The sequence below is a fragment of the Haliaeetus albicilla genome, chromosome 6, assembly GCF_947461875.1.
Source record: "Haliaeetus albicilla chromosome 6, bHalAlb1.1, whole genome shotgun sequence".
NCBI lineage: Eukaryota > Metazoa > Chordata > Aves > Accipitriformes > Accipitridae > Haliaeetus > Haliaeetus albicilla.
Genome location: NC_091488.1, coordinates 26,422,623 through 26,446,924, shown reverse-complemented (window position 1 = coordinate 26,446,924; position 24,302 = coordinate 26,422,623). Strand labels below are relative to the sequence as shown.

The window sequence follows — 24,302 nt, the reverse complement described above, 5'->3', positions numbered from 1 at the left end:
ATTCTCATCAGAATGCTAGTGCCTGCTCAGCTTGTACATGTGTAGAAAACACCTTCAACTCATCTGTGAGCTCTTTTTTTTTTTCTCTTTCCTGTCACGGTTTGCCTCAGACTTCTATTCATGAGGTAAGGAATACAGCTGCATGCTTTCTGCCTAGGGCAAAATCCTGCTGCCACTAGTGCAAGTAGCAGCTTAGAGGAAAAAGGAAGGGCATTCACACAAATAGCTAATCAAAGGGTTTTTAATGATACTCATTAGGAAAGAAATTCATTAACAAGCCAGCACATGAACATTCCCTGAAGGGAGAGTGATGTTATTGGTCACATCAAAGTCCCCACCTGACTAACACCTTTATTGCTGTTCATAGTAAGGCCAAGTTAGCAGCAAAATCAGTCGCATTCAGTTCCTGCTAAGGAAAAAGTCAGCAAGGCATGGTCATTGAAACTGGATCAATTCTGGTTTACTAATAAGAATGGCTTTTCACAGGGATGTGTAGCTTCGCAGCCACCACTGATGCTTTTGAATTCACACAATTTTACATTTCCTACCCTTCATTCTCTCCCCTGCTCTTTCTCTCTCCTTTTATTTGGATACCTCTGACTATGTCCAGACTGGTGCCTGTGTTAGTGGTGCAGTCCCATGGCACCACAAACCTCAGATGGATGGGTGCTAGTGCCCCTTTTCAAACAGAAGTTTGCAGAAAGCAACCTGATTGCAAGGTGCAGTAGGGACACATGCTAAACTGTAGGCAGATCATTCACCTGGACAAGGCACCAATCCAGGCACACCAAAGCTTACACCTACTACTCAGGATAGACACAGCCTCTGAACATCAGAGCCATTTCCAACTTGCAAGCATATAACTGCCTCTTTTTTATACTCACACCATTACTTACCTATAAAAGGGACTCTGTATTTTTCTGCCAACTCATTCCTAAAGATTAGTATTGGTATCTTGGGATGCTCATTTGCTCTGCAAAAATTAGTTTTTTAAATAGACTGAACCAGAAATCTCACTTTTATTGCACTGCCCTGATACAGTAGAGCTCAGTTATTAGAACAAATTGGAGCAAGCCGCTTCCTGGTTGTTATACCCACATAATTACTACAGGCTGATACGTGAAACCATGATTCACTCTTGTGCTTAGAGGCGAGATCTCCATTTTGCAAGGACAGAGCAAGTTCTATTATGCATTTTACTGCCAAAGGAGGTCAATTAAGTTTAATTGGTTCTAATTAGCACTTGCTCAAGCTGTTATATTCTTTACCTGCATCCGAGTGGCTCTCCAAGTGCTGCACAATGGATTCCTGCTTTTGAACACAAAGAGGAATTACTAATGGCATCCTTGAAGGCAAAAGATGCACTGATCAGCATAAATGGGGAACAAATATCAGCACAAATAGTAGCAGGCCTTTTTAGAAAAAAACCACAAACATTTCATCCCCATCTGGCTTTGATCAATTGAACTGAATGCAACTGTGCACCTTGTTGTTTAAAGTTATAACACAGAAAGTACACAAATGTAATTATTCTCTACCATAACTTCCTTACAGCTGAAAGACAAGTACTGGAGAAAGGGGTGGGGGGGAGCATGGAGGGACAGTGTAACAGCTTTGAAAAAATAAACAGATCATTTCAATGGTAGCTAAGACAAAATACTAAGAAAAGGAAAAAAAAAAAATCCTCAAACACGTACATCTGAAATGCTTTGATTTCTAGGATTTTTGAGGATTGTTTTATAAGGTTTGTGTTTAAGTGACAGGTTTGTTTTTTTGGTCTGTTGTTGGTTTTGTTTTTTTTTTTTAACATTCTGCTGCAGAGAGAGGAACAACCTCACTTGCCTAAATGTCAGCGTAAGCCATTTCAGTCCTCAGGATGCGGTGAGAAGCCAGCATCGAACTCAGGATGGTCTACGACAGGCTGAATGAGGAGTCACATGCCAGTAGAGATGCTGCAGGGCTGAGGTGCACTCTAGGAACTTCTTGGCTGCTGGGGTCTTCCTGGATGTAGCTACACAGTTAAATAAAGGCAGGCTGGAGAGCAATCTAGTCCTCACGTCAACACTAGAGCTCAGAGCTATCTCTCCTCAAATCCCCAGTCCACATTCACAGCATGTAGGCATGGCCCTACATCTCCTCTGGATCTCATGAGATGTCTCTAAGTCATACCTGTTATTTTGGGTGGAGGAGCGGTTGGCATGGCAAGAGGCCAGTCTGAAACAGAAGCAGGGAACAAGCTAGAAACAGCAGAGCAGATGTTTGGAACCACTACTCGACTGTGTTCCCTTGTCCCCTCTTAACTAATAAGGCATATATCCAGCCCCTCAATGCATGGAGAGCATTACATGCCCCCCCCCCCGCACCACTGTGCCTCTTCTTCTCTTGCACCCCCCCATGCCAGGCACCCCAGATCCAGCAGACAGCAGCAGCACTGAGTACACAGACCATATAGCAGAACAGCACCAAGACAAGGACTGGGCAAGGTGGTCCTAAAACGTGAGACTTGCCTGACTAAGTGGTCCCAATGTGAACTGCCACAATGCCTAACTCATTGGAGACCTTCCCTGCTGTGAAAAACTTCATCCTCAGCGAAGTACGCTGCCTCTATGTACATGATGCCTACAAGGTGCCTAGCAAAGGGATCCACTGACACCCGCTGAGCCTGAAGCCACATGTTGTTTCCAAGCTGGAGACTGCTGGGGTGCAAGCAGCCAGGGCTGGGGGTTCATACACCCTGAGCATGCTCCAGTCCCACCAGCTTGGATTAACCGCACATTTAAAACAAAGTACCAGATTTAGTGTCCTGAGGGTCTAGGCCTCCTATGGACTTTGGATAATTTATTTTGGTATGGAAACCAAAACCAATGAAGCTTATACCTATTATCAATGGTTCAGAATTACATGTGACACTGTAGTGGACTTGGCTGATTCTAAGGCAATGTATGTGTTCCTTTTTTAAGTATTACTCTTTGCTATCTTTCCTGCTATTTGAATGTACCTCCTAAATGAATTGTCCGTTGCCCACGTGGTTTTAAAAAATAATTTATTTTTAGCTAACATGTTCCAGATAGATGGAACACAAAACGTGTTAAAAAAATAAAAATTAAATTAAAAAATCCTCCCCTCAGCAAACAAGTTCCCCCCAATCTTTACAAAAGAAGGCCAACTTTTTTCCTTCTAGTTCCCCTGCTAAATTTCCACAAGGCCATTAATCATAAAAAATCCAAACTCCATAAATTGTAGAAAAGCCAAAGGAGCTGCCTGTATTTTTAAAAAAAAAAAGTTCCTGCCAGAATCTCTCCCGACCCAATTACCTTTCGTCTGTCAGTTGCGAGGACTCTTTCTCAGCCTCAGTACACACCTTTTCTCCTGGCTGGCAATGTATGGGCTGAGGCAAGCATAAACCAGCATATCATTATTTCAAACACTCATCTCTTCCTTTTGCACTGGTGTATAGTTAAATCAATGTACTTAAAACTCTCCATACTTCTTTTCTTTTGTACTTTTGCCAAGGAACTGTGTTTCTGTTGTATTTCAGGTGACAACCAAAAGTTATTCAAAAGGTTTACTGACTTGGATAAGGACTTGAGAAATAATAAATAACAAAAAAGAAAAGTCTGTTGTTTGCATCACTGAAATGGCTGCCAATACAGCAATACACCACTGAAGCACATGTAACAATTTATTATTTGGTCCTTCAGCCCTCCTGCATCTAAAATTGAGCATATATTCAATGCAAAGATTGAGAAAAATTGACCTAGCATCTATCTATGTGTTCTGGGGATATTCTGTACTGGGTTGGCAGCAGCTCCACCAGTACAAAACCCCAAGTCCAAGGGTTCAGACCCACTGAACACAGGTCTGACATGTCCACTACTTTATGGGCTTTAAGCAAAGTAAGCTGTGTACTTGCGGTCCTTACTGTACATTGAGATAGTACGTCTACAAATGGAGGATGTATCACTAGAATAGCTGTATCAGTGTAATTACATTGGTACAACTATTCTCAATATAGACAGGACCTTAAACAGAAATCCCTATGACAGGCAATGTTTACCACTGGCCTATTTATAAGACAGCTCTTAACTTAGTTCAAAAACCAGCATATAAAATGTTCCTTGTTACCTGTAAGTGGACAGTGATGATTATAGCTCAGTCTATGTTATTATTGCCTGATTTTCCCAGTTTGGATTTTCACATATTGACTCCTTACTCAAGGTCTTTTAACATAGATTTGAAATGTGAATATGTTTTATTTTTTCCCCAGTAAATATACAATACACACTTCAACAGTACTATTAACCAACTTTTTATGCCAATTAAATTTTGCTGCACTAACAATACCAATGAAACACATTAAGAGGTCATACTTTTTCGTGAACAAACTGTAGCCAATAAACAGTTTTTTAAAAAAACAAATTAAAAAACAATTCTAAGTGCTGCCACAACATCCCTTTTCTTTAAACACATTATTCACAATAAATGTTCTCAATTAGAAAAAAAAAAGAAGAATACTTCTTTTAAAATAGTAAATTAAATGGCATTTTAAAAAATATGTACTGTGGTTCATTGGAAGTACACTGTATAGAAAACAGAAAAAAAAAAGACGAGACATCACCTGTAAGATAATGGAGACACTTTGCGATACACAACACCACCTTATGTAATATTGTAAGCAAATTATTAATGAACAAAAATGTACAGAAGCAGATGGACAAGTTAGTGAATATCATGGTACTGCAGAGCTTTAATACTGACACACATTTACTTTCCAGTGGAAGAGATAAAACACATATCTGAAAGTAATTGGGATGGCTTTATCAACGTCTAATGATACTGAATTTTGAAAATAATATAGTAAGGTGTTCCACCAAAGCTCAGCACAAGCTTTTGAATTAAAAGGGAAAAATAATTCTACCAGTGACTGAGTTAAACATTTTCCAGAGAATTAAATTTGAATTGTACCCTGAATAGTCTTCTCTTCATATGATAATACCAAAATAAAAAACATACATATGTAAATATGATGCCTTCTTTATCTTGCTTGAACAATTTTTGCACATTTTTACGTAATGGTTTTAACTATAATGGTTTAACAAGCAGGAAAATTACATATATTAATTGGTCACATATATAAATAAATGCATACATTTTTTTCTCAACTTTTTTTGGTTTGTAACCTGCTAAATAAGAGTCTTGACCTTAAGGAAGTTAACTAGCTTTTTTTTTAATATTCAGTAGTGCTGAGTTATAGTTGATGGCTGTAGTGTTTTATCTTATCATGGAACAAGTTAATGAAATGAAAAGCAACACATATTTAGCACTGTAATTTACCTTTCTAAAATTCTGCCATTACTAATTCTTAATACTGGTGAGCTCCAAGGCAATATATAAAACAACATAGACTGGTTATATGAAAAGGGTATTCAAATGGAAACTTGTGTTCATGGTCAGATAACTAACAGAAATAAGCTGTAGGATGCAATATTTAAATTAAGCATCAAATGAGTGGGCTATCCACATACAATATTCTAAGAAAAGTTTGACAATTTACTCATTGAGATTTGAGAGGTACAGAAGATTTGGACAAAGTCATGAAAATTAATGAAGAGACAGGATGCTGTCATTAATGTCCACTTACAGAGTCTGGTTTATTCAAAAAGTGTATAAACATGCGTTATTTCCTCATCATAGTAGTGTTTGAAGACACTCACTAAACCACAGGTCAAAGATTTTCTTTGCTTATATCCAACTTTTTGGATGTATTGTATTGCCATAAATGTACTTAATGCAAGTCGAAAATAATTTGACTGTTGCTTTCTTTCCAAACATCATTTTACTACAAATTTAGTGGATCCAGCTTCAGCTCTCACAGACTTCAGGTAACAGAACACAAAGGTTTGTTTAGACTGCATCAAAACAATTAATGTCATGAATTTCAGTGGTGCAGCTCTATCCTCTACTGTACTATACATGTATTGGAAAGATGAAATAAGATACTCTGATATTTCAATTTTTTGGAAGCAGCTTGAATATGTCTCAACAATAAATTGCATCCTTAACTACTTACTAGGTATTTCTTGAGTTTATATTATTTTTTTCTCCTGGAAATCTGTCTTATATTTTGGGTTGGAGAAATTAATAGTAATAATTCTTTTACAACTGCAATATAAAACCAGCTTTAGTGAAACACCTTAAGTTCTTTTGTTTGTAACAAGGTTTGTTTTTCTTCCCCTTCATTTCATGGCATGGGATGGCTAAAAACAGATACTAAGGGCATCATTCTAGTGAAAGGGTCTAGGCCATCTCATGCTACCTTTAATTTTCATATTCATTCTTTAATCTCACACTTCCAACTTCTGACCCTTTCTTAAATAGGAAGAACAACTATGTTGCTTGCTTCTAAAGGATTTAAATCTGTCTCTAATGTCTTCACTGACATCAGTTTTGCCTGTCACTTTCTCATTTCTACACCCCAATGGAAAACCACCTAACACACTCCTTTACATCCAGCATCATCTGAAGTAGCTTACAGTATGTAAACCTTCACACATTCAGTCTCTTTTTTCTTCATGTCATGAGGAGTAGAGTTTTGTGCTTATCACCAAATAAAATTGCAGTGCAAACTTTAAACATAAAAGTTACACAATTAAAAGTTCATATATGGCACCACAGCCTATTAATTCACATATAGTACAACCGACCAATAAAAACAGACATGAATATGAACATAGCCAAAAAGAAGGTGAGCTTGCATAGCAATGCAACAAAAGAAATTATATACAGAAGGAAATCCTTTTCATCCTGGAGGGTGATTTTTTTTTCTTTTTTTTTCATATACTCCTGACAAGGAATAGTTTAAGGTGGATGGTGTATTAAAGAGAAGAACACAAGTAAGGTATCTGTGGAATATGTGTGGCTGTGTGTCTTTACATTGCATTTACAGTTCTTTTAATAGTACATAAATAAAGAAAATGTTCATTGCACTGTTTAGTGTCATCACTTCCATGAGTTCAGACCTGATGGTCCATCAGAGCAGCTTGCAGTGTGTCTTCTCAACTACTCTATAGAGAGAAACAAAGAGAGAGAAAGAGGTTGTAATAAGGAGAAAAAACACAAAACAAAGCCTATGGCAATATTACTGCAGCACAGGATGAATATTCAATAGGTTGGGAGAAAAGAGTTAATTGCTTCTAAGATGAAAAGCAATGGATGCTAAAATTCAGCACTTACCAACACCATATCTGAGACAGCACATTTCAGGGTTTGTGGATCAGCATTAGCTCTTTTACAAGCTACTGGGCAGTAACTGTCGGGAGGTACTGAGGGTCTGACTGCAGCAAATAGGAGGCAAACAGGCCAACAGATACATTGCTTTTACTAATAGACATACCAGTATGCCTGAGCTAGCTGGGAGGTTGGTGTACTACTTCAAACATAGAGTCAAACCCTTTGGCATCTGGTACTACCATCACGTACACAGCATTAACAAGGTTTTATACCAGGTTTAATAGATATTGAGTGATAATAGGAAGAAGTTTGGAAAATAATTCCCCTGGCCTGGGAAGCTGAGGAAAGAGTTGGGATATACAACTGAAAAACTGGGCTACACACTCAAAGAAAGAGGACCTCCATCTACGGTCAAAAAGAGCAGACTACTGCTCATCAAGCAACAGAAAGTTAAGGAGAAGGCATCACAAGCTTGCCACTATGCCCCACAAATTCAGCACCCTTTTCATTCACTTTTCTAAGAAAAACTGCCAATGGCATTTCCAAGACAAGCACACTACACTTTGCCAAGAAAATTCTGAATTACTAGAATTTCCTTTCAATTTCCCCAGTGTTTCACTAGCATTACACACTGAAAGATGTCCTATGTAGATAATGTTGGCGTGGCTTACAGATTTGAACTGGTCCAAACCAAAGAGCAAAAGAACTTAATTTGTTTGTCATCACAGGCAAAACACCTCAGAAGGCAAAAAGATCCAGGTCAAATTTAATCTGACTACCACACTCAACTTCCTCCTCTCTTCACAACAGATTTATAATTTTTTTCTTTTTGTCTATTTGAGAGTTTGAACTGAGCTAGAGATAAACTTACATAATTCACCAGTAAACTGTCCTTGACTGTTTGATCCCACATAGCCTACATTGAGAAGGTCACTGGCATTGCGTTGGTGACCTCCTCGCAAGACTTCACCTTTTCTAGGTCCAGTTGATCCTTTAGAAGAAGCTGTTCCTGAAGAGCTGTGGCCGCCAGGGGATGGGAAGTTGGGTTTACTATATGGTACGAGTGCCTCTTCTAGAAAAGCAAAACAAAACAAAACAAAACCCAAATAAATTCCTATAAACAGGCTATTCTTATATGGACATAATTTTCATTCCTGCCCTCAGATATCTGTCTTTTGTCTTGCTTTATAGCATCAAAATTTTACCTAAGAAAATAGACAACTCAGTGTTGTATCCCACAGACAAGGAAACCAGAATGAATTTAGTCTTGTTTTCATGTAAACTCATAAGTTTAATTAATTATAAAAAGTTTAGATTCATTATGAAGTAATAGATCATGAATCATAGATACTTTAATAAAAAAAGATTCACATACAATTTCCCAAACAATGCAGCTATGATTAGATTTTTGCTTCAAGCCTACATGAATGTGCTTTTTCCTTTTTTTAGCTTAAATTATGGTAATATTACCACAATCAATTTAGATAAAGAACTACAATATCAGCTAATTTAATTAGCTTCCAGCAGCTCAGTAATTTCTAACGATGCGAAGTACACTGAAGATTTTTTTTAACTGGTTGTGAATTACATTGGAAAATATTATATCATACATAGTATTAATAGTTGTAATATTTGGGGTGAGTAAATCTTCCTGCAGCTTGCTTCATGTTACATTATGAGCAAAAGGCTTACTTTTGCTCACTTGACTTCTTCCTCTGTGAAGACCTGTAATAACGAACTGCTTGCGAGAGCATGATTAATACCAATAAAGCATAGGACTGTATGTCTTCATATAGGATGAAGTAAAACAAGACATCACATCTGATTAGAGCTTCTAGGACATATTGTTGTAATAATCCTAACCTAAGAAGCAAAACAGCAGCACTGATTTAACACTGAAATAGAAGCACTGTTTTACTTCTTTGCTGTGTATGATCCACTTTTGCTGTCTGAGAAGCTGAAGAAAGAGACCTTGCTAAATATAGTTTGATTCAAGAAAGAATATGAGTATATATGCTTAACCTCAAACACAGGAATTGTCCCTTCTGAAATCAGTGGGATATCTCCTGCTTGAATCTTAAATTTTTTAAAGTGAATCTGAAAGGAGTTCCTTTATTTTGCTTTTCCTATTATCTTCACTCCTAAACAACCTGATGAGGAGAAACAGACTTTCTTTGACAGAGGGCAGGAACACAGAAGGAAAAGTAGGTGAGGATGGTTGGAAAGAAAGAGGAGATAAAAATGTTTTTATTCACAATCTTGAAGCCTTTGCAAAGGCTGCAGCAGCAGTGCAATTAACTTAGGGAAATGCCAAATGAGAACAAATTTGTGGAAGAAACCCAGGATTCCATTCTTTGTGCCTGCTGCCACAAGTGAATCTGTTGCAGAAGAGGGCAGGCAGCTGACTTCTTTCTCTGCCAAAGTATCTCCCTCTGGCCCTGCCCAAGGGACCAGAATACTTCCGCTGCAGGATGTAAGGGCATTATTAGTGTTTTGTGCTATCCTTGCTGAAATATAAAGACATGCTTAAAAGACATAGTAAAATGGCATTTAACAGCCATAGCCTCCTAAATTATGTTACTTGTTCTTTATATATCAAGCTCTGACAATAGAATCAGATCCAAACCTGGTTTCCAAAGGCTGGCTAAAATACGGAACAGCTTGCATTAAGGCAGCAATAAAGCAAGCAGCATAAATCAGTTTAGCAGAAAGCTGGATACATCTTTAAAGGATGGAAAGAAAAGTCACTAGCATTGCAAAAGAGTTTGAAGCTGACATATATGGTCAATTGATTTGTTTTTCTAGTTTGTGGACTCAGGATAAGGCCTCCTTCGGGTTCAATGAAATATTGAGAAAAAACGACCATGAATAAATATAAAGTGCATTATCATTATAGAGCATATGGTGTGTTAAATTATCTGTTGTGCCCTCAGAAATAAATACAATCCATAAAATAAGCAAACGTGACACAAAATAAAGGCTAAGTTTTTCACAACATTCTAGCACATGAAAAGCAGTTGTCTCAAGTCCTTAGAATGGGCTCACATTTATTAAACACTCAAAACACTGCCCCATGCCCCAGGCCTGAAAAGAATATGGGGAGCCTTTGCCAATGCCTTTCTCTTTGAAATACTGAGCCTCTGATTTGAAGATACAATTCTAGCCCCTGTGAAATCAGGATATATGTGTGTAATGATGTTTCTATACCCCATAAGATAACCAAAAGGCTTTTAATATTATCAAAACTATTGTAACTTGATCTAGCATTACTTTTCTAGAGGGGTAGCTGAGAATGTTGTATTTGATGTGCTGTAACTGCGGTTCCACAATGAAGCCATTGGCAGGAACTCAGTGATCTTGTTTATAATGAAAGCAACCAGTGGAAACATGGTTCCCAGAATTAGGTATTTTTATTCTGTTCAACTTCAAACCAAAGGTCTTGCTTTCAAAATCTCACTCACAGCTTGGTAATGTCTGAATGAAGCACCCAAAGCCGCAAAATAGATATTTTCTGGAAGCTGATAGCTAATAATAACTCCTTTTGGAAACACATTGAAAACTGGGACACGGCAGATTTCCAGAGATCTTTGTCATTATAAAGGAAGAGAAGTATAACTAATATTATTAAACCCCCAGAATTTTGCAATATAAACAAGCATCACCCACAAAAGTAGCCTTTTTAAAATCTGCCAGAGAAAAGAATACAGAGCAAGAAAACTGTAGTGCAAGAAGCTGGGATAAGAAGACAGATAGACAGATATGAAGCTCTGGCCCACCTTGTGCACAAACTTTATGAACCCTTCCCACCAAGGTAAAACTGTAGTATCTCCTAGAGGAATCCTCTATAATGCATAAAGGATATGCAATTGGTCTGTTCATCCTAAATTTGACAAGAACAAGATACCTGTAATCACTCCAGCCCTAAATTCAATGCTCATGTAGGGCACTGGAAGTGTCAAGATCAAGTTTTTTTTTATTTAAGGACAGATAAATACAAGTCCTGCAGGATGGGAATTTTACTACTCTATACCCTCTGTATCACAGAATAACTGACAACTTCTATTTGTACACTTATGAAGCAGAGGAAAAGGAGGGGAGTTCTTGATAACCAGGCCAGAGAAGCATCCTTAAAAATAATTTACAAAGAAATGAGATGTATAAAGTATATTCGGGCTATTTTCCATGTGTTTGTACATCTTGTACATTGTAATTAAAGTTGCTGTTTCACCAAGTAGCATGAATTTCACACGCTGTTATTAAACTGTGACTTCACATCATCATTTCACAACATGAACAAGCACTCACTTGTTTATGCAGCTGAAAGATTAGGGGGTTTAATGGTATCATTACAGTTGTATTTTAAAATATGGATTGTAGTCAAAATATTTACATTTTAAATATGGGTAGAAATATTAGGAGAATTTTATTCAGTAAATCCTGCCCCCATCACAGGTTTGCCTGCATGCTACTATTTTTTGTTTTACTGTGGGAGCTACATACATACTTGAAGAAACAGTGTAGCGCTACAGAAAGCTCCATGTACAGTATGGTTTGGGTTTTTTTTAATCTTCTTAATTGTTCTCTTGTATCACTCTAATCAGCACTGGGGTAACATGTGATTAGTGGGTTAAAGAAAATACCTAGTAAGGGGACCTGAAACAGCAGCTTTTACTTGAGGTCAGGCTGAGAGAAGGAATCTGCCAATATTGTAGAACTACAACTCTAGCTCAGCATCGTCTCCCACACACATTTTTACAGACTTGAAATCCATTTAGAAGATAAAGTCAGCACTCGGCAATGAACAGGTCCTGTATAAAGGTGAAAACCTGTGCTGTTGTCTTGCTGGGCCTAAGAGTTGAATGTTACTTTGTCATATCCTTGAGTAAGGAGAAGACACTGTTTTAAATACAGCTGGAAGGAATGTCAGTAGTTCAGAAGGATCAGCCTTCTTGCAGACATGCAAAAACAACTCCTGCCAATTTAGAAGCAGGTTGAAACAACTAGAAAATATAGCCCTGTATGTATAAATAAATATATCTAACAGAAAATACTCTAAAAATCTGTTTCTCCTTCCCTGCCTGCCTGAAACTGTTCCTGTTTTTTCCATCGCTCTGCTTGACAACATTATTAATTGCCCAAACACTGTAAAGAATGCACCAAGTCAGGCGCTAATGAGATTTCACTGTTGCAGGAGGGAAAACACTTGGATCACAAGCTCTCATTTCACTTTGCCTTTTCTTACTCTCCAGCCTGAGCCTCATCAGTGCTGGCGCCGAGGGGCATGAGGTGATCCTAGGCTCCTGCCAGATACAGAAACCCTCAGCTGAGAAGTGTCAAGAAGCCGTCTGCCCTGCCTGGGCTAGTGCAGCGCACACACACCTGATCCGAATGCTTGTTTGTGTTGGGCTTTCCTGAAATCCTCTTGGCGGTCTGTAGAGCTTATCCACTCCTGGGTTTGCCGCTGCCACTCTAGTGACGTCCTAGCTTGCCGGTCCAGGGAGCTCTTTGTTTCATCTACGTTCGGTGCATGCTGCCTCTCAAGAGAGCTTCCTTTCCTCTCTGCCGAGCCTCCGCGCTGGCCGGGGACTATTTGCTGCCTTAAACCCTGACCAGGGGGCGGGTCAGGTGGTGGTGGAAGATCTAAAAAACGTGAATAAGATTTAGATGAACTAAGTTTTTAGTTGAAACAGAAGGTCTATTTGACACTGAAAAGAAAAGTCCCTTGCAAATGGCATGAATCACTTAATTTGCTGATTTTAAAAGGAGGAAATTTCATGTTAATCAGAAATGTGGTTTTAACTTCTGCTAGTTTTTTATTTAGGTTACTGTGTTAGCTCTTTCTAACTTCCAGAAAAATCAATAGACTCTGAGCCCTGACTTACAGTTCTAAGCATGGGATTTATTTTCTGTGGGGTATACTCCAGCTGGCTCTTTCAGTAACAGCAAGCAATTAAGAAAGGCTATGAAAAACTGATCTGTGCCAGTTGATGATTTCCCCCCCTCATATTGGGGCTTGCTTCATCATCCCCATTTTTGGGCTTCACTTTCAGCTTGAGGTTTAAACTCAAAATCTAAATATACAACTTCATCAAAATGAATAAAAATCCAGAAAAAAAATTGGGAAAAATTATTCACAAAACCTACTGTCATTGAAAAAGCATCAACACATCTGTGAAAAATACATGTTTAAATGGAACCACCAAACAACCGGTGAGCATTTTACTCAAGTACTATTTGAAAGTTCAGCCAAGAGCTAGAGTCTTCACAGACAAGAGGAGGGCCACTCTTAAGTTTAGCAGTCTTGCAAATATAACCAGTCAAAACACAATTTCAGCTAAACGCTGAAAGATGCTTGCCTGGTCTCTAACAACTCCTGTCCTTTTCAAGTTTATCACTTGGACTACTAAGATGCTTGTAGAATTGAAAATCAAGCTTCTAATCACATTTGTGGAGGCAAAAGTACATTTTGTTTATTAGTCCTTGACCCAAGGTAATTATAGAGTCGGGATAATTATAATCCTAAATGTAAGATTTTCATGTAAACTATATGATAGACTAATAGTAGTCCAGAAAAGACTCAGATTATTTAAAAAAAAAAAAATCAGAAAAGGGAAGCACCTTTAGTATTGTAATGAAAACTCTATCATAGGGGATACCCATTTTATATATAGAACACTTGTTGATGATTCTGGTTTTGGGAAATGCATATCCCAAATAAATCTGCGCAGCCCCACCAACTTCACTAAACCGATGTTAGTTACACTAGATATTGGTCTGTTCTGCTTTCTAGTCTTTTGTACCTTACAGTGTTGTGAAGGTTTATCAAGGAATTGAACTTGTCTCAATTAACAGGCATGGAAAAGTAAACCTCTGCTTTGCCTGCAGGAAAGTCTGATGTTTATAACTCTAGTGAAACTGAAATTCATTGTATAAATTGGTGAGGAGGCCTCTGGAGGGAATTTATTTCAAAGTCTGTAATCCAGCTTTATATAATGCTACACAGACTTTTTTTCATGCCCTTGCTGTTAAAAGTGATACTTACACCTCATATTTGGGGCAGAAATGCTTCTAAAGTTGCTGAGATGTCACTCCAGTCAACATTGTCTCTTACAGATAAATGAGGACATATGGGTTATTTGTGTCTACAAGGGAAAGAGGTTGTATCTGATGTTGCTCCCGTACCTTTGTTCACAGCTGAAGTGCTATACCCCAGATCAAGATATCTACCTTCTGGCTAGAACAGCCTTATAATAATCTGTCAGTGAGCTTGGTGTACGCTCTATGTTCAGCACTAATTTATTCGAGAAATTTTCACTTATGAATATAGATGTGACCTTTCATGACAATGACTATACTTGAGTTACTGTAGGTGGAAGCAGGAGGGTATGGGAGCTTGCCAATGTTAAAATTGCTTTATAGTGTTGGCTTCTAAAACGGCATTTCTTATAATTGATTTTATTGCGATCATAACCAGTTAATGTACAGAACCACAATGCGGGCATCTGCTTATGCAATCTGAAATAGATATTACTGAAGTTGTGATTTATAAGCACTTTACGGAGATGCACTGAATCCAATAAACACAGTCCTAACTTGACATCTGACAATGTAATTTTCCAAGATAAAATATTTACTGTTGAATATAAACAAAATTTTTAAGTAGTATCATAGAAAAAAGTAAGAATTATTGCAGTATTAAACTTCTTAACATACAGTACCCTTCTTCAGGAATTGCCTTCTAATAGCTGTTATTAATTAGATACTGAGAAGGAAAGAAGCTTTGTACTTAAACCATACTGCATGTTCTACAGCTAGCTGCAATTCCTGGAATTAGTGTAGACTTACACTGCTGCTTTACTGTTAACCTGATTCTTGCTTTTATCCATCTGCAAAATGGTCCTAGTGATTGCCTTATGCATAAAAATTAAATGAAAAAACATGTTTGTAAAGTTCTTTGGTTTTTTTAGACCTGTGGATGAGTTGAAGTGAAAAATAAAGTTTATCTTCTAATGAAGCTTCACCCAATTCTAGAAGAATGACAGGTAGACAGAATTAATGTAAGCTGGCTCCAGCCTAAGTAAAAACTTACTGAACTGTGTTAGACACGTCTGAGAAGATCTGTAAGGACAGTTACTAATTCCAGCCAACCATCACCTGACTAAACCATTTGCTTTTTCACCTTCTTACTCAGTTTGATAGTCATAGTAACACCTAACTTTCCTTTTTAATAAAAAAAGCTGGAAGAGAGCTTCATTTGGAAATATGTTTTTTATTTGCTCTACAGCTTAAATCCTGTAGTGCAAATCTTCTGCCTTAGGTAAATTACTAAATAAGCTCTGTTATCTCATCTGGGCATATTATAAAGAACCCATGTATCTGGAGTAATGAGTTTCTTCCTCCAATGCCACAAGAGAACAATCTTGCCTTTCCTTTCTTCTCCTCTCCTCTCACTTCCCAGCCAAACATGTCCATATGTGACCATGCACATGTCTCCACACACACTTGCAGGTATGCACATACATGATGGTTAATGGTTGGCATTTTGACCGCTAGTAAAGTGGTAACAGAGATCAGACAAGCTAGTAGGCTCAGTCCCTAACAGGCAGACTTATTACCACATAGAGGCAAGCCAACTCATTCCATCATATCAATAACTTCAGAGAAGTTTTGAATCTAGAAATGTAAGGACTTCAGCAGGATTTTCAGTGAGGATACCCAGAGTGGTATCACTGATTACCACTATACTTCCATCTAAATGACATTTATCTTCCAGGTGCCAGGTAAAACACCTGAAAACCCACATTGAGCTACAAACTTACTAGGCCAGTGGGATGTTATCCAGACTACTACCTGCAGCCTCTAATGGCAGGATCATCAAACCTGCAAGGCAATTTATAAGTGCATTGGCGGAGAGGTGATGGTCTTATTGATTTAGTAATGGAGGGATTGTGATTGAGAAGCTGTAGGACATCAGAGTGTCTGATAAGAGGCACATGAATGGTCAGCCTGCAATTACTCCAGCCCTCCTTTAGAAGGTAGAGCATTGGCCAAATGATTCAGGCACCAGTCAAGCTTTGGCACAGCCTCTCATTATTAACAGGAAAAACCAGCAAGTTACAGAACCTACAAATATAAGGACATCCCTTTCTACCTGTGCCAGTGATTTGTTTTCCTGGGGGTGATAATTACTGCAACATTTAATAAGCCTCTGAACCACTTTCTAGCATCAGAAGGTAAGTGTCTTCTCTACAGTGATCTAACTAAACAAAAATTGATTTGTAATACATGATAGCAAGTCACTGGCAAAGCTAATAGAAGTCTTAAGTTCCAGTTCTCCTTTTTAAGCCCTAACCATATTTCCCTTTTGCCTCCTCTTTGGTTTTTTTAAACATCATGCTCAGCTAAGGAAGCGCTTTTAACTTCAGTCATGCAGTTACCATGCCACCACCTATATGACAGATTCTGCTGTTTTGCAATTCATGAATACATTGTTTCCAGGAAAACACATTATTCCTTGAGCGCTAGAACTAAAAACCTTCTATTTGTTTTTTATGGTGGACTGTGAGCTCAAAATGAATGTTTTCATCATCTGAGGGATTCATAAGGTATTCTTCCTCTGTGGATTTGTTGTTGTCTCCATGGTCTTTTAGGATGCGGAAGTTAAAAACCAAGTTGTACAGCAAGACAAATATGAAGACTCAATCTAGAGTCAGTCTCTAGAGGATTCTGACCTGTGACCAAAGAAAATTAAGAAGCAGGCTTTTAGGGGATTTTTGTGGATTGCTGTCAAAAGTAAGCATGAAGTTGTACCCTCATATGTTTACATAGTTTGTGATCTGTGTGCTATGTGTTAAATATTACAGTTTCTTAGGTCTTTTGCACTGTCCCACATGGTTGCAGTTAACAAGGAGGAAGTGCTCAGGATGTGTACAGGAAAGGGCAGAGAAAGGGCATGGCTGGAACTCACCTGGTCAACGAAAATTTAGTACAACAGATATCCAGTATATGGCCAGATTTAAACACAGGATTCTAGGACTCATGCAGCTTGGGAATTTGAAGACGACTGACAAACCAAGTATGTTTTCATATGACAAATCCAAGAGGAAGCAGTTGTAAGGCGATGGATTGGAGAAATCTCAAAATCAGGAGAAAATGTATAGTGATGCTTCCCATGGAAACCAGGACAGCCCAGGGCTGAACGGACTGGCCTGGATTAGGGCTCAGAATTGCTGGATCTATCCTAGGTTCTCCTACTTGCTTTTTCTAACCATAGCTTAAGCGTAGTGGTATTGTCTCTCTTTGTAAAGTTCACTGCAATATTCCACACAAAGCATCCAGTTACCATTTTTAATTTCTGTATACCAGAGGTCCCTAAATTCAGTTTGTTTACATACACACAGGTGGCAGCAGCAATCTTTAGCTTCCTTAATAGACAAATGTTCTTTTGCAAATTTAGCTATGACTCAGACTTGCCATTACACTTTAATGACTCATATTCAGTAAGAGTTGAAGTGGAAAAACTGTACAATTTGTGTTTGTTTGTTCCTGTGGTAAGACAGGATGAGAAGGGATCCTCTACTACTCCAGGACATTATCAATTTTTGAATATTAAATTAAATTTTTGAATAGTAAGCACTTTAACTACATTTATAACAGACAAATGTTAAGCTAACAGTGTCCAAAAGCTATTATGGTTACTTCCTGTGTCTGAGAGGTGGATTGTTGAAGGAAATATTATATCATTGGTGTTCTGACTCAAATATATGAAAGAAACTCCAATAAGATTAGTAATTTATAAAGAATAAATAGAAGACAATAGGAGATTTCTCTTTTTAAATAAATCTTAAAATCTGATCTCTTTCACTAATTCAAAACAATACCAGATTTTATGATGGAGTAACTCCCCAAGGAGTCACCCTTCCATCTGTCTCATGACTGAACTGGATTCCCATTAATTTTCTGGTACCCACATTACAGTTAAACATTTCGATAGCAACAGTACTCAAAAGCAGAAGGATTAAGGTTCCACCATAGTGACTGCACTACAAACTCACATGCACACAGAATTGTGGCCCCAAAGGCTCATAGTTCAGAATATGCTATGCAGAAGGGTTGACTTTACATAGGCACAGAAAGAGTATTGCCAGCACCACAAGCAACACCCACAATTTCCAGTTACTATTCTCATAGACACATCTATTTAATGGATTGGTGTAGCAGGGAGGCCTCTGGAATATATCCAGAATGGGAGGTCATTTATGTTTAAACCAAATCAGATCTGTATGAGTGGAGTCTAAGCTACCTTAAGCTGTTTCCCCAAATAATACGTTAATGAGGATGAGCCATAGAGCATGAGATGTAACAATAACCCCCTTGGTGAAGATTTTCACTTCTGGAATCTGTTCTCCACCTTTGTGGTCTGACAAACAAGGAATCTGTCAGACCATACTGCAAATTGTATCTGTACACCTGATAACATGACTGAGAGGAGAGCTCTGGTGGTTTTAGTGGTCATAGTCCACCTTGCAAACTGTTAATATATTTTATACATGTACCTAGAATAATAAATAGCACATTATAAATAAACCAAACTAAATATACTCTTTATCAAATCTATTTATTATGTTACCTGTCCAAAGAAGATAATGAAGGCAGTTCAACTTGATGATCCTTATGGGTCCCTTCCAACTTGAGATATTCTGTGATTCTATGATTCTCAAGTAATTTTTACTAGAATAAGGAGGACATTTATACTAAAAGCTAAAGTAATTTTTAAAATTATTTTTAGACCTTTGCCATACACTGGCAGATTTGTCAAGGTGTACTTAAGATTAGGAGATAGACTTACTGGCATCACACCCACTCCCATGGTCCAGATAGTGTTACAAGAGCCACTGAGGCAGGTGGAACAGTCTAGCTCTCAGAATTGCCCTGCTTTGAACACCGCAAGAGAAGTCAGCATGAGGAAAGTGATCATGTCTCCATCTGCATGGCATTACAGATATCCTTAGTGGTTCCTTTAATGCTCTTTTCCCATTAGCCTGCTTCTCCCCTCTGATAATTTCAACACCTACAGGAGCCAGGCCAGAGATCTGAAGAAATGAGGGGGAGGTAGCCAGCCAGCCACCTTCCTATCCAGTCCTCCTCAAAGAGTAACAGGCAGCAACTGCATCTTTTGCCAAACTCAAGACAGGATAGACAAAGACAATGGAGGACTGAGATAATCTTAGTCATTAGAAGAGCAGAACAGACATGCCTGAAATTTCCAGATGGGAGGCAGTGGTCAGAGAGAAGTGGAGATGTCAAAGAGGGAAACAAAGTCACTGAGGTCAGTGGATGTCAGGAATGAAGCAGCACGGACAAGACATGAGGCAGAATCATGAGAAAAGTGTGGCACATATTGCTGTAGCTGTTGGGTGGCTGTCAAAAACAGCACAAACCAAACAGAGCATTGTGGGACTGGCTCTACGCTTCTCCTTAGGAATGCATGCCATACTGCTACTGCTGGTGGTGGCTACTTTCATTTAATGTAAAATTACCCACAGGCCATTTTTTAATGTCAACTCTGTCCTGGTTTCAGCTGGGATAGAGTTAACTGTCTTCCTGGTAGGTGGTACAGTGCTATGTTTTGAGTTCAGTATGCGAAGAATGTTGATAACACTTTTTTCAGTTTTCAGTTGTTGCTAAGTAGTGTTTAGACTAAAGTCAAGGATTTTTCAGCTTCTCATGCCCAGCCAGTGAGAAAGCTGGAGGGGCACAAGAAGCTGGCACAGGACACAGCCAGGGCACCTGACCCAAACTGGCCAACGGTGTATTCCATACCATGGGACGTCACGTCTAGTATAGGAACTGGGGAGAGTCGGGCTGGGGGAATCACTGCTCGGGGACTAGCTGGGTGTCGATCGGCGGGTGGTGAGCAATTGCACTGCGCATCATTTGTACATTCCAATCCTTTTATTACTACTGTTGTCATTTTATTATTGTTATCATTATCATTATTAGTTTCTTCTTTTCTGTTCTATTAAACCATTCTTATCTCAACCCAGGAGTTTTACTTCTTTTCCCGATTTTCTCCCCCATCCCACTGGGTGGGGGGGAGTGAGTGAGTGGCTGCGTGGTGCTTCGTTGCTGGCTGGGGTTAAACCACGACAACTCACATGCAACACAGTCATTTTTGGGTAAGATTTATACTGAGATCTAAGAAAACCTAAGAGATGCTAACATGTTCAGAGCTGAAACGGAGAAAGGCTCCTTGAAGCCTCACTTAACCAAGCTCCAGACTGCTAGCATTGCAATATTGCTCACGTGGCAAGCTGGGGACCCCACTTCACCAAACAAATAATTCACTGTAACGTATATTCCTTAAAAGATTGCTCTGGGTTCTCCCACTCTGCACACCTGCCTGTTGCAGGTTATCATCAGGGACTTCACCATAACACTTACCGTCTGTTATTCCCTCCCTACGATGAGGCAAGGGGGGTTGGTCCAACCGTCCTCCCTTGTGTTTTTTAGTGGGCCTCGGCCTCTGACTCTGATTGACAGCCGCACTGGTGTTGCTGTCAGTAGAAAAAGGGCTGCTCGGCCGAGGTCTCTGAGAGGAAGGATATACTTTGCCTAAACAAAAAGAGAAACCAGATGAAAAAAATGTTATTGCCTTGAAATGGGCTGTTCTATTAATGTCTGTTCTGAAACATTAAACCTGATCTAATTCTCAGAGGCAAGCAAGCGTCCCCTTGAGGTACCCACTAATGACAACAGCTTTAAGACACACCACTACAAGCGAAGTGAGAAACTTGGCATTCTTTTGTCTTTAACTTTTATCATTAAAATCATTCCATCTGTTGTGATAAAACTACTGTATGCCATGTAACTCCTACCTGCTCTGTGTGCTGAACAGATGTGTCATAACAACTCCACAGCCTTTAGCAGGGAAGGAAAACAGTTCTGCAATCATATCAGATTTATCTCCTCCTGCCTTCCACCTTCACGTTTGCCAAGCCAGATTCTCATTTCAGGGGCTCCCATATGCACTGTATATCTGGAGTAACTCCAGTGAGATAAACATAACTGATTTTGCAAGCTATGTAGCAGTGTAGGTTTGTATACTTAAGGGCTCTTTTTTCTCAAGAAATAAAAACGGGGGTATATTTAAATGCTAAAATGTTCTTGTTCATTTTCAGTATTTTTATATGTTAAAAAAATAATGTATTCTGATTGAATTCCTCAGATTTTTTTTTATATATATATAGACTAACCAAACTATGTGATTTCTCGTAAAAAAAAAAAAAAAATCATATTTGATGCTGTTGTGTGGAGCAGATCATTAAAAGCATCATGCAGGAACCATGGCAGCACAGTTCACTTTCTCTTACTTTGGTATTTTTATTCAGTTAACTTAACTAGGTTTATTACTTAACTAGGTTTATTGTTTAATAATTGATGAAAACTAAAGATCACCATTTTTTACTTTCTTTTTTTTTCATCTGTATGTCATTCTTGCCAAATATCTTGGGTATGTTAACATTTTAATTCATTTACAACTGGTACTTAAAATTCTTACATGTTTTAATCCTATCTGCAGTGGAAAATGTATAAGCCAGGCAGAACTTCTGCTCTTTCAGTGCTATTGTAGGCCCAAATGGTGCCAGAGTTGATGGAAAGTAGCAAAATGGCTGTTTGTTATTTTACTAGTCAACTGACCCCAAGCTAGTAAGGAGCTTTTTTATCTTCTGGTTAATTTAGACCAGGGTCTACCCTGCTGTGAGTTATGTTTTCTACTAAAACCTTTCAACAGATGCGCTTACTTCCAACATGCCATCATACATGAACTGATCTAGATAAGCCTAATCAGGAGTAATATGCTACCTGCTACACTATTTGAAATATTCTCAGTGCAAAGAGGGCAAAGTGAAAAAAGTAGCCATAATCTTTCTAACATGGTGTTTTGCATTAATACATACATGTTAGAATAACATCTCAGTATTTGACTGCAGAGATTTCCTCACTGTCTCAGGCTTGATATTCTAACTTCTGACTGATGTGCACCCTGAGGAGGACTCTGCTCTTAGGCAGGCTTGTCTCCCAGCTGCGTGTCACTGCCAGCTATTGGAGGTTACCGTGTTTGAACCCCTCATGTGGACATTCCCTAACTCTCCTCTACCAAAATAAGCCAAACTGAACTTAAATGGTATGAAAAGTATGCCTTTGCTAAAACCCGGCTCATTTTAACTGAAATGGGTTACAGAACGCCCACCCAAGCAGCTAATTCTGGAGCTGGGAGAAAGCAGTAATAAGCATTTGGGGGAAGGCTGGAAACATTAACCTCTATAGCTGGCACAGCTGCAGCCAGACAAAGACAAGTGATCAAGCCCTTGTTTCACAGATAAGGATAAAACAGCAGATGAACACAGACAAAATATTAAAATTTCATTTAAAAATAAAAAAAAGACCACTAATGCAAAGAAATTCAGATATGAGCCTGAAATTCCATCCTAGCTCACAGCACATTGCACAGATGTCTTGCAAAAATAAACTCGCAACATGCAACTGCAACTAGTGAGTGCAGGACGAAGATTCTTCACACTTGACTAAAGAAATGTAATTATTCATTCAGAATGTTGGATTGAAAAAGAAATAGACACCAAACATTCCTTCTTTTATCCCTCCATGAAAATCAGGGAAAATAAATAGCACTGACCTAAATCAGACATGGGGCAAACACAAATGATGTGCAGGCTCCGAAAACACATTTTTCAATGCACCCAATAATGATTACAGCATCTTGTATTTGTATGCAGTCCTTCCAGTAAGAACTGCTGAGCAGTATCAGACTCTCTGTAGTAGACTTGGTATGTTTAAGTGGAGGCAAGAATGAATCCACTAATTCTTGATTTAATTTCCAAGGGCGTTAAAAAGGAAAACTGTATGAACTTCACAGCAAATCACACGATGGCTTCTGGAAACTGGAATCAAAGTGTCTGGCAAGAGAGACACCTTGCACCTGCACTTACCAATGCCTCTTATGCTTGGCAATCAAATGCACCCACGTGAGGCTATCAAGTTGGACTTCTCCTTTCGTATCAGTGAGAATATTTCACAGCTGTTCTGAATGGGTGAAAATAACTGTCCAGACTCCAAAGGAGTAAAGAGTCAGGACCTTCAGAGTCCCTCCAGAGCAATGAACAGAAATAATACTGCTGCTTCACCACTACAAGACGCCATTTTGCACGATGGGGGGGTTGCTGCAGTGCAGCAGGTCCATAATAGGCATGTCTGATTGATCCACACTGCCCTGGGAGGTATCATATCGTAATGAAATTGCAGTAAGCACTGGGGAGTTATTTCCATTTGCTGAGGTTTTTGTGAGGAAAAGAGGGGAGGGCTGTTTGTTTACATGTGGGTTTTATTTTGTTTCCATTTTGCTTGCTGGATCATTAAGAGAGTAAGAAGGTAATAATCATAAAATCTCTACCACAACCGTTGAATACTTTGTCGTATCCTAAACTCTAATAGTCTGTCCGAGGAATAACATGCAAGTATTCAGTTTAAGTGCATTTGTGACCTAATTAAGCTAGGAAAATATAACTGACAAGAGAGCTCTCATCTTTTCCTTGTGCTTTCCATTTACACAGCTACAATAAGAAATTATATTTATTGAAAAGTGTCTATGTGTTTGTGTGTCTATTTACTTTTGTTAGGTGTGTGTTTGTGGTGGAAACTGTACTTCTCGATGGCCTGATACAAGTGACATTAACTTTGGGTGAATCTTTGCATTAGCTTTTACTGAGGCCAAGAACACCACCAAAAAACAGGTTGGGAAGGATTTACTCCTTTTATTCAAGACTGTTTAGGAGACTCTTCCAGCAAAATAGGGTATTTTAAATTATAGTTTGGCCAAATGTGCCCATAGTAGATCAGTGAAGGTCTACATCAGGTTTTGTTTTGTTTTGCTTTGTTTTTTTCAAATGATGAGACAGCTTTACTGAGTCAATTTTCCACTAGTGTAAGAAGCAAGTGAGGGTTTTAACTACTTTTTAACGGTGATATAACTATCTTTGAAGGATGATTATGTC

At 38.6% G+C, this 24,302-nt stretch overlaps 1 protein-coding gene across 20 annotated transcripts in view; it reads right to left on the bottom strand.

The window, feature by feature from the left end:
• Positions 1-225: 225 nt before the first annotated feature.
• The window catches only part of ROBO2 (roundabout guidance receptor 2), a 945,132-nt gene continuing 921,055 nt past the window's right edge, over positions 226-24,302 (bottom strand). For 11 of the 20 annotated variants that reach the window (XM_069785356.1, XM_069785357.1, XM_069785354.1 and 8 more), the window contains 4 exons: positions 20,674-20,844; positions 12,610-12,870; positions 8,102-8,302; positions 226-7,064 (listed from right to left, as the gene is read on the bottom strand). In XM_069785356.1, the coding sequence (XP_069641457.1) occupies positions 7,063-7,064; positions 8,102-8,302; positions 12,610-12,870; positions 20,674-20,844 (635 nt within the window). In that variant the 3' untranslated portion in view covers positions 226-7,062. The remainder of the gene's footprint in view (positions 7,065-8,101; positions 8,303-12,609; positions 12,871-20,673; positions 20,845-24,302) is intronic. The other 9 variants (XM_069785365.1, XM_069785372.1, XM_069785370.1 and 6 more) reach the window with 3 other exon arrangements.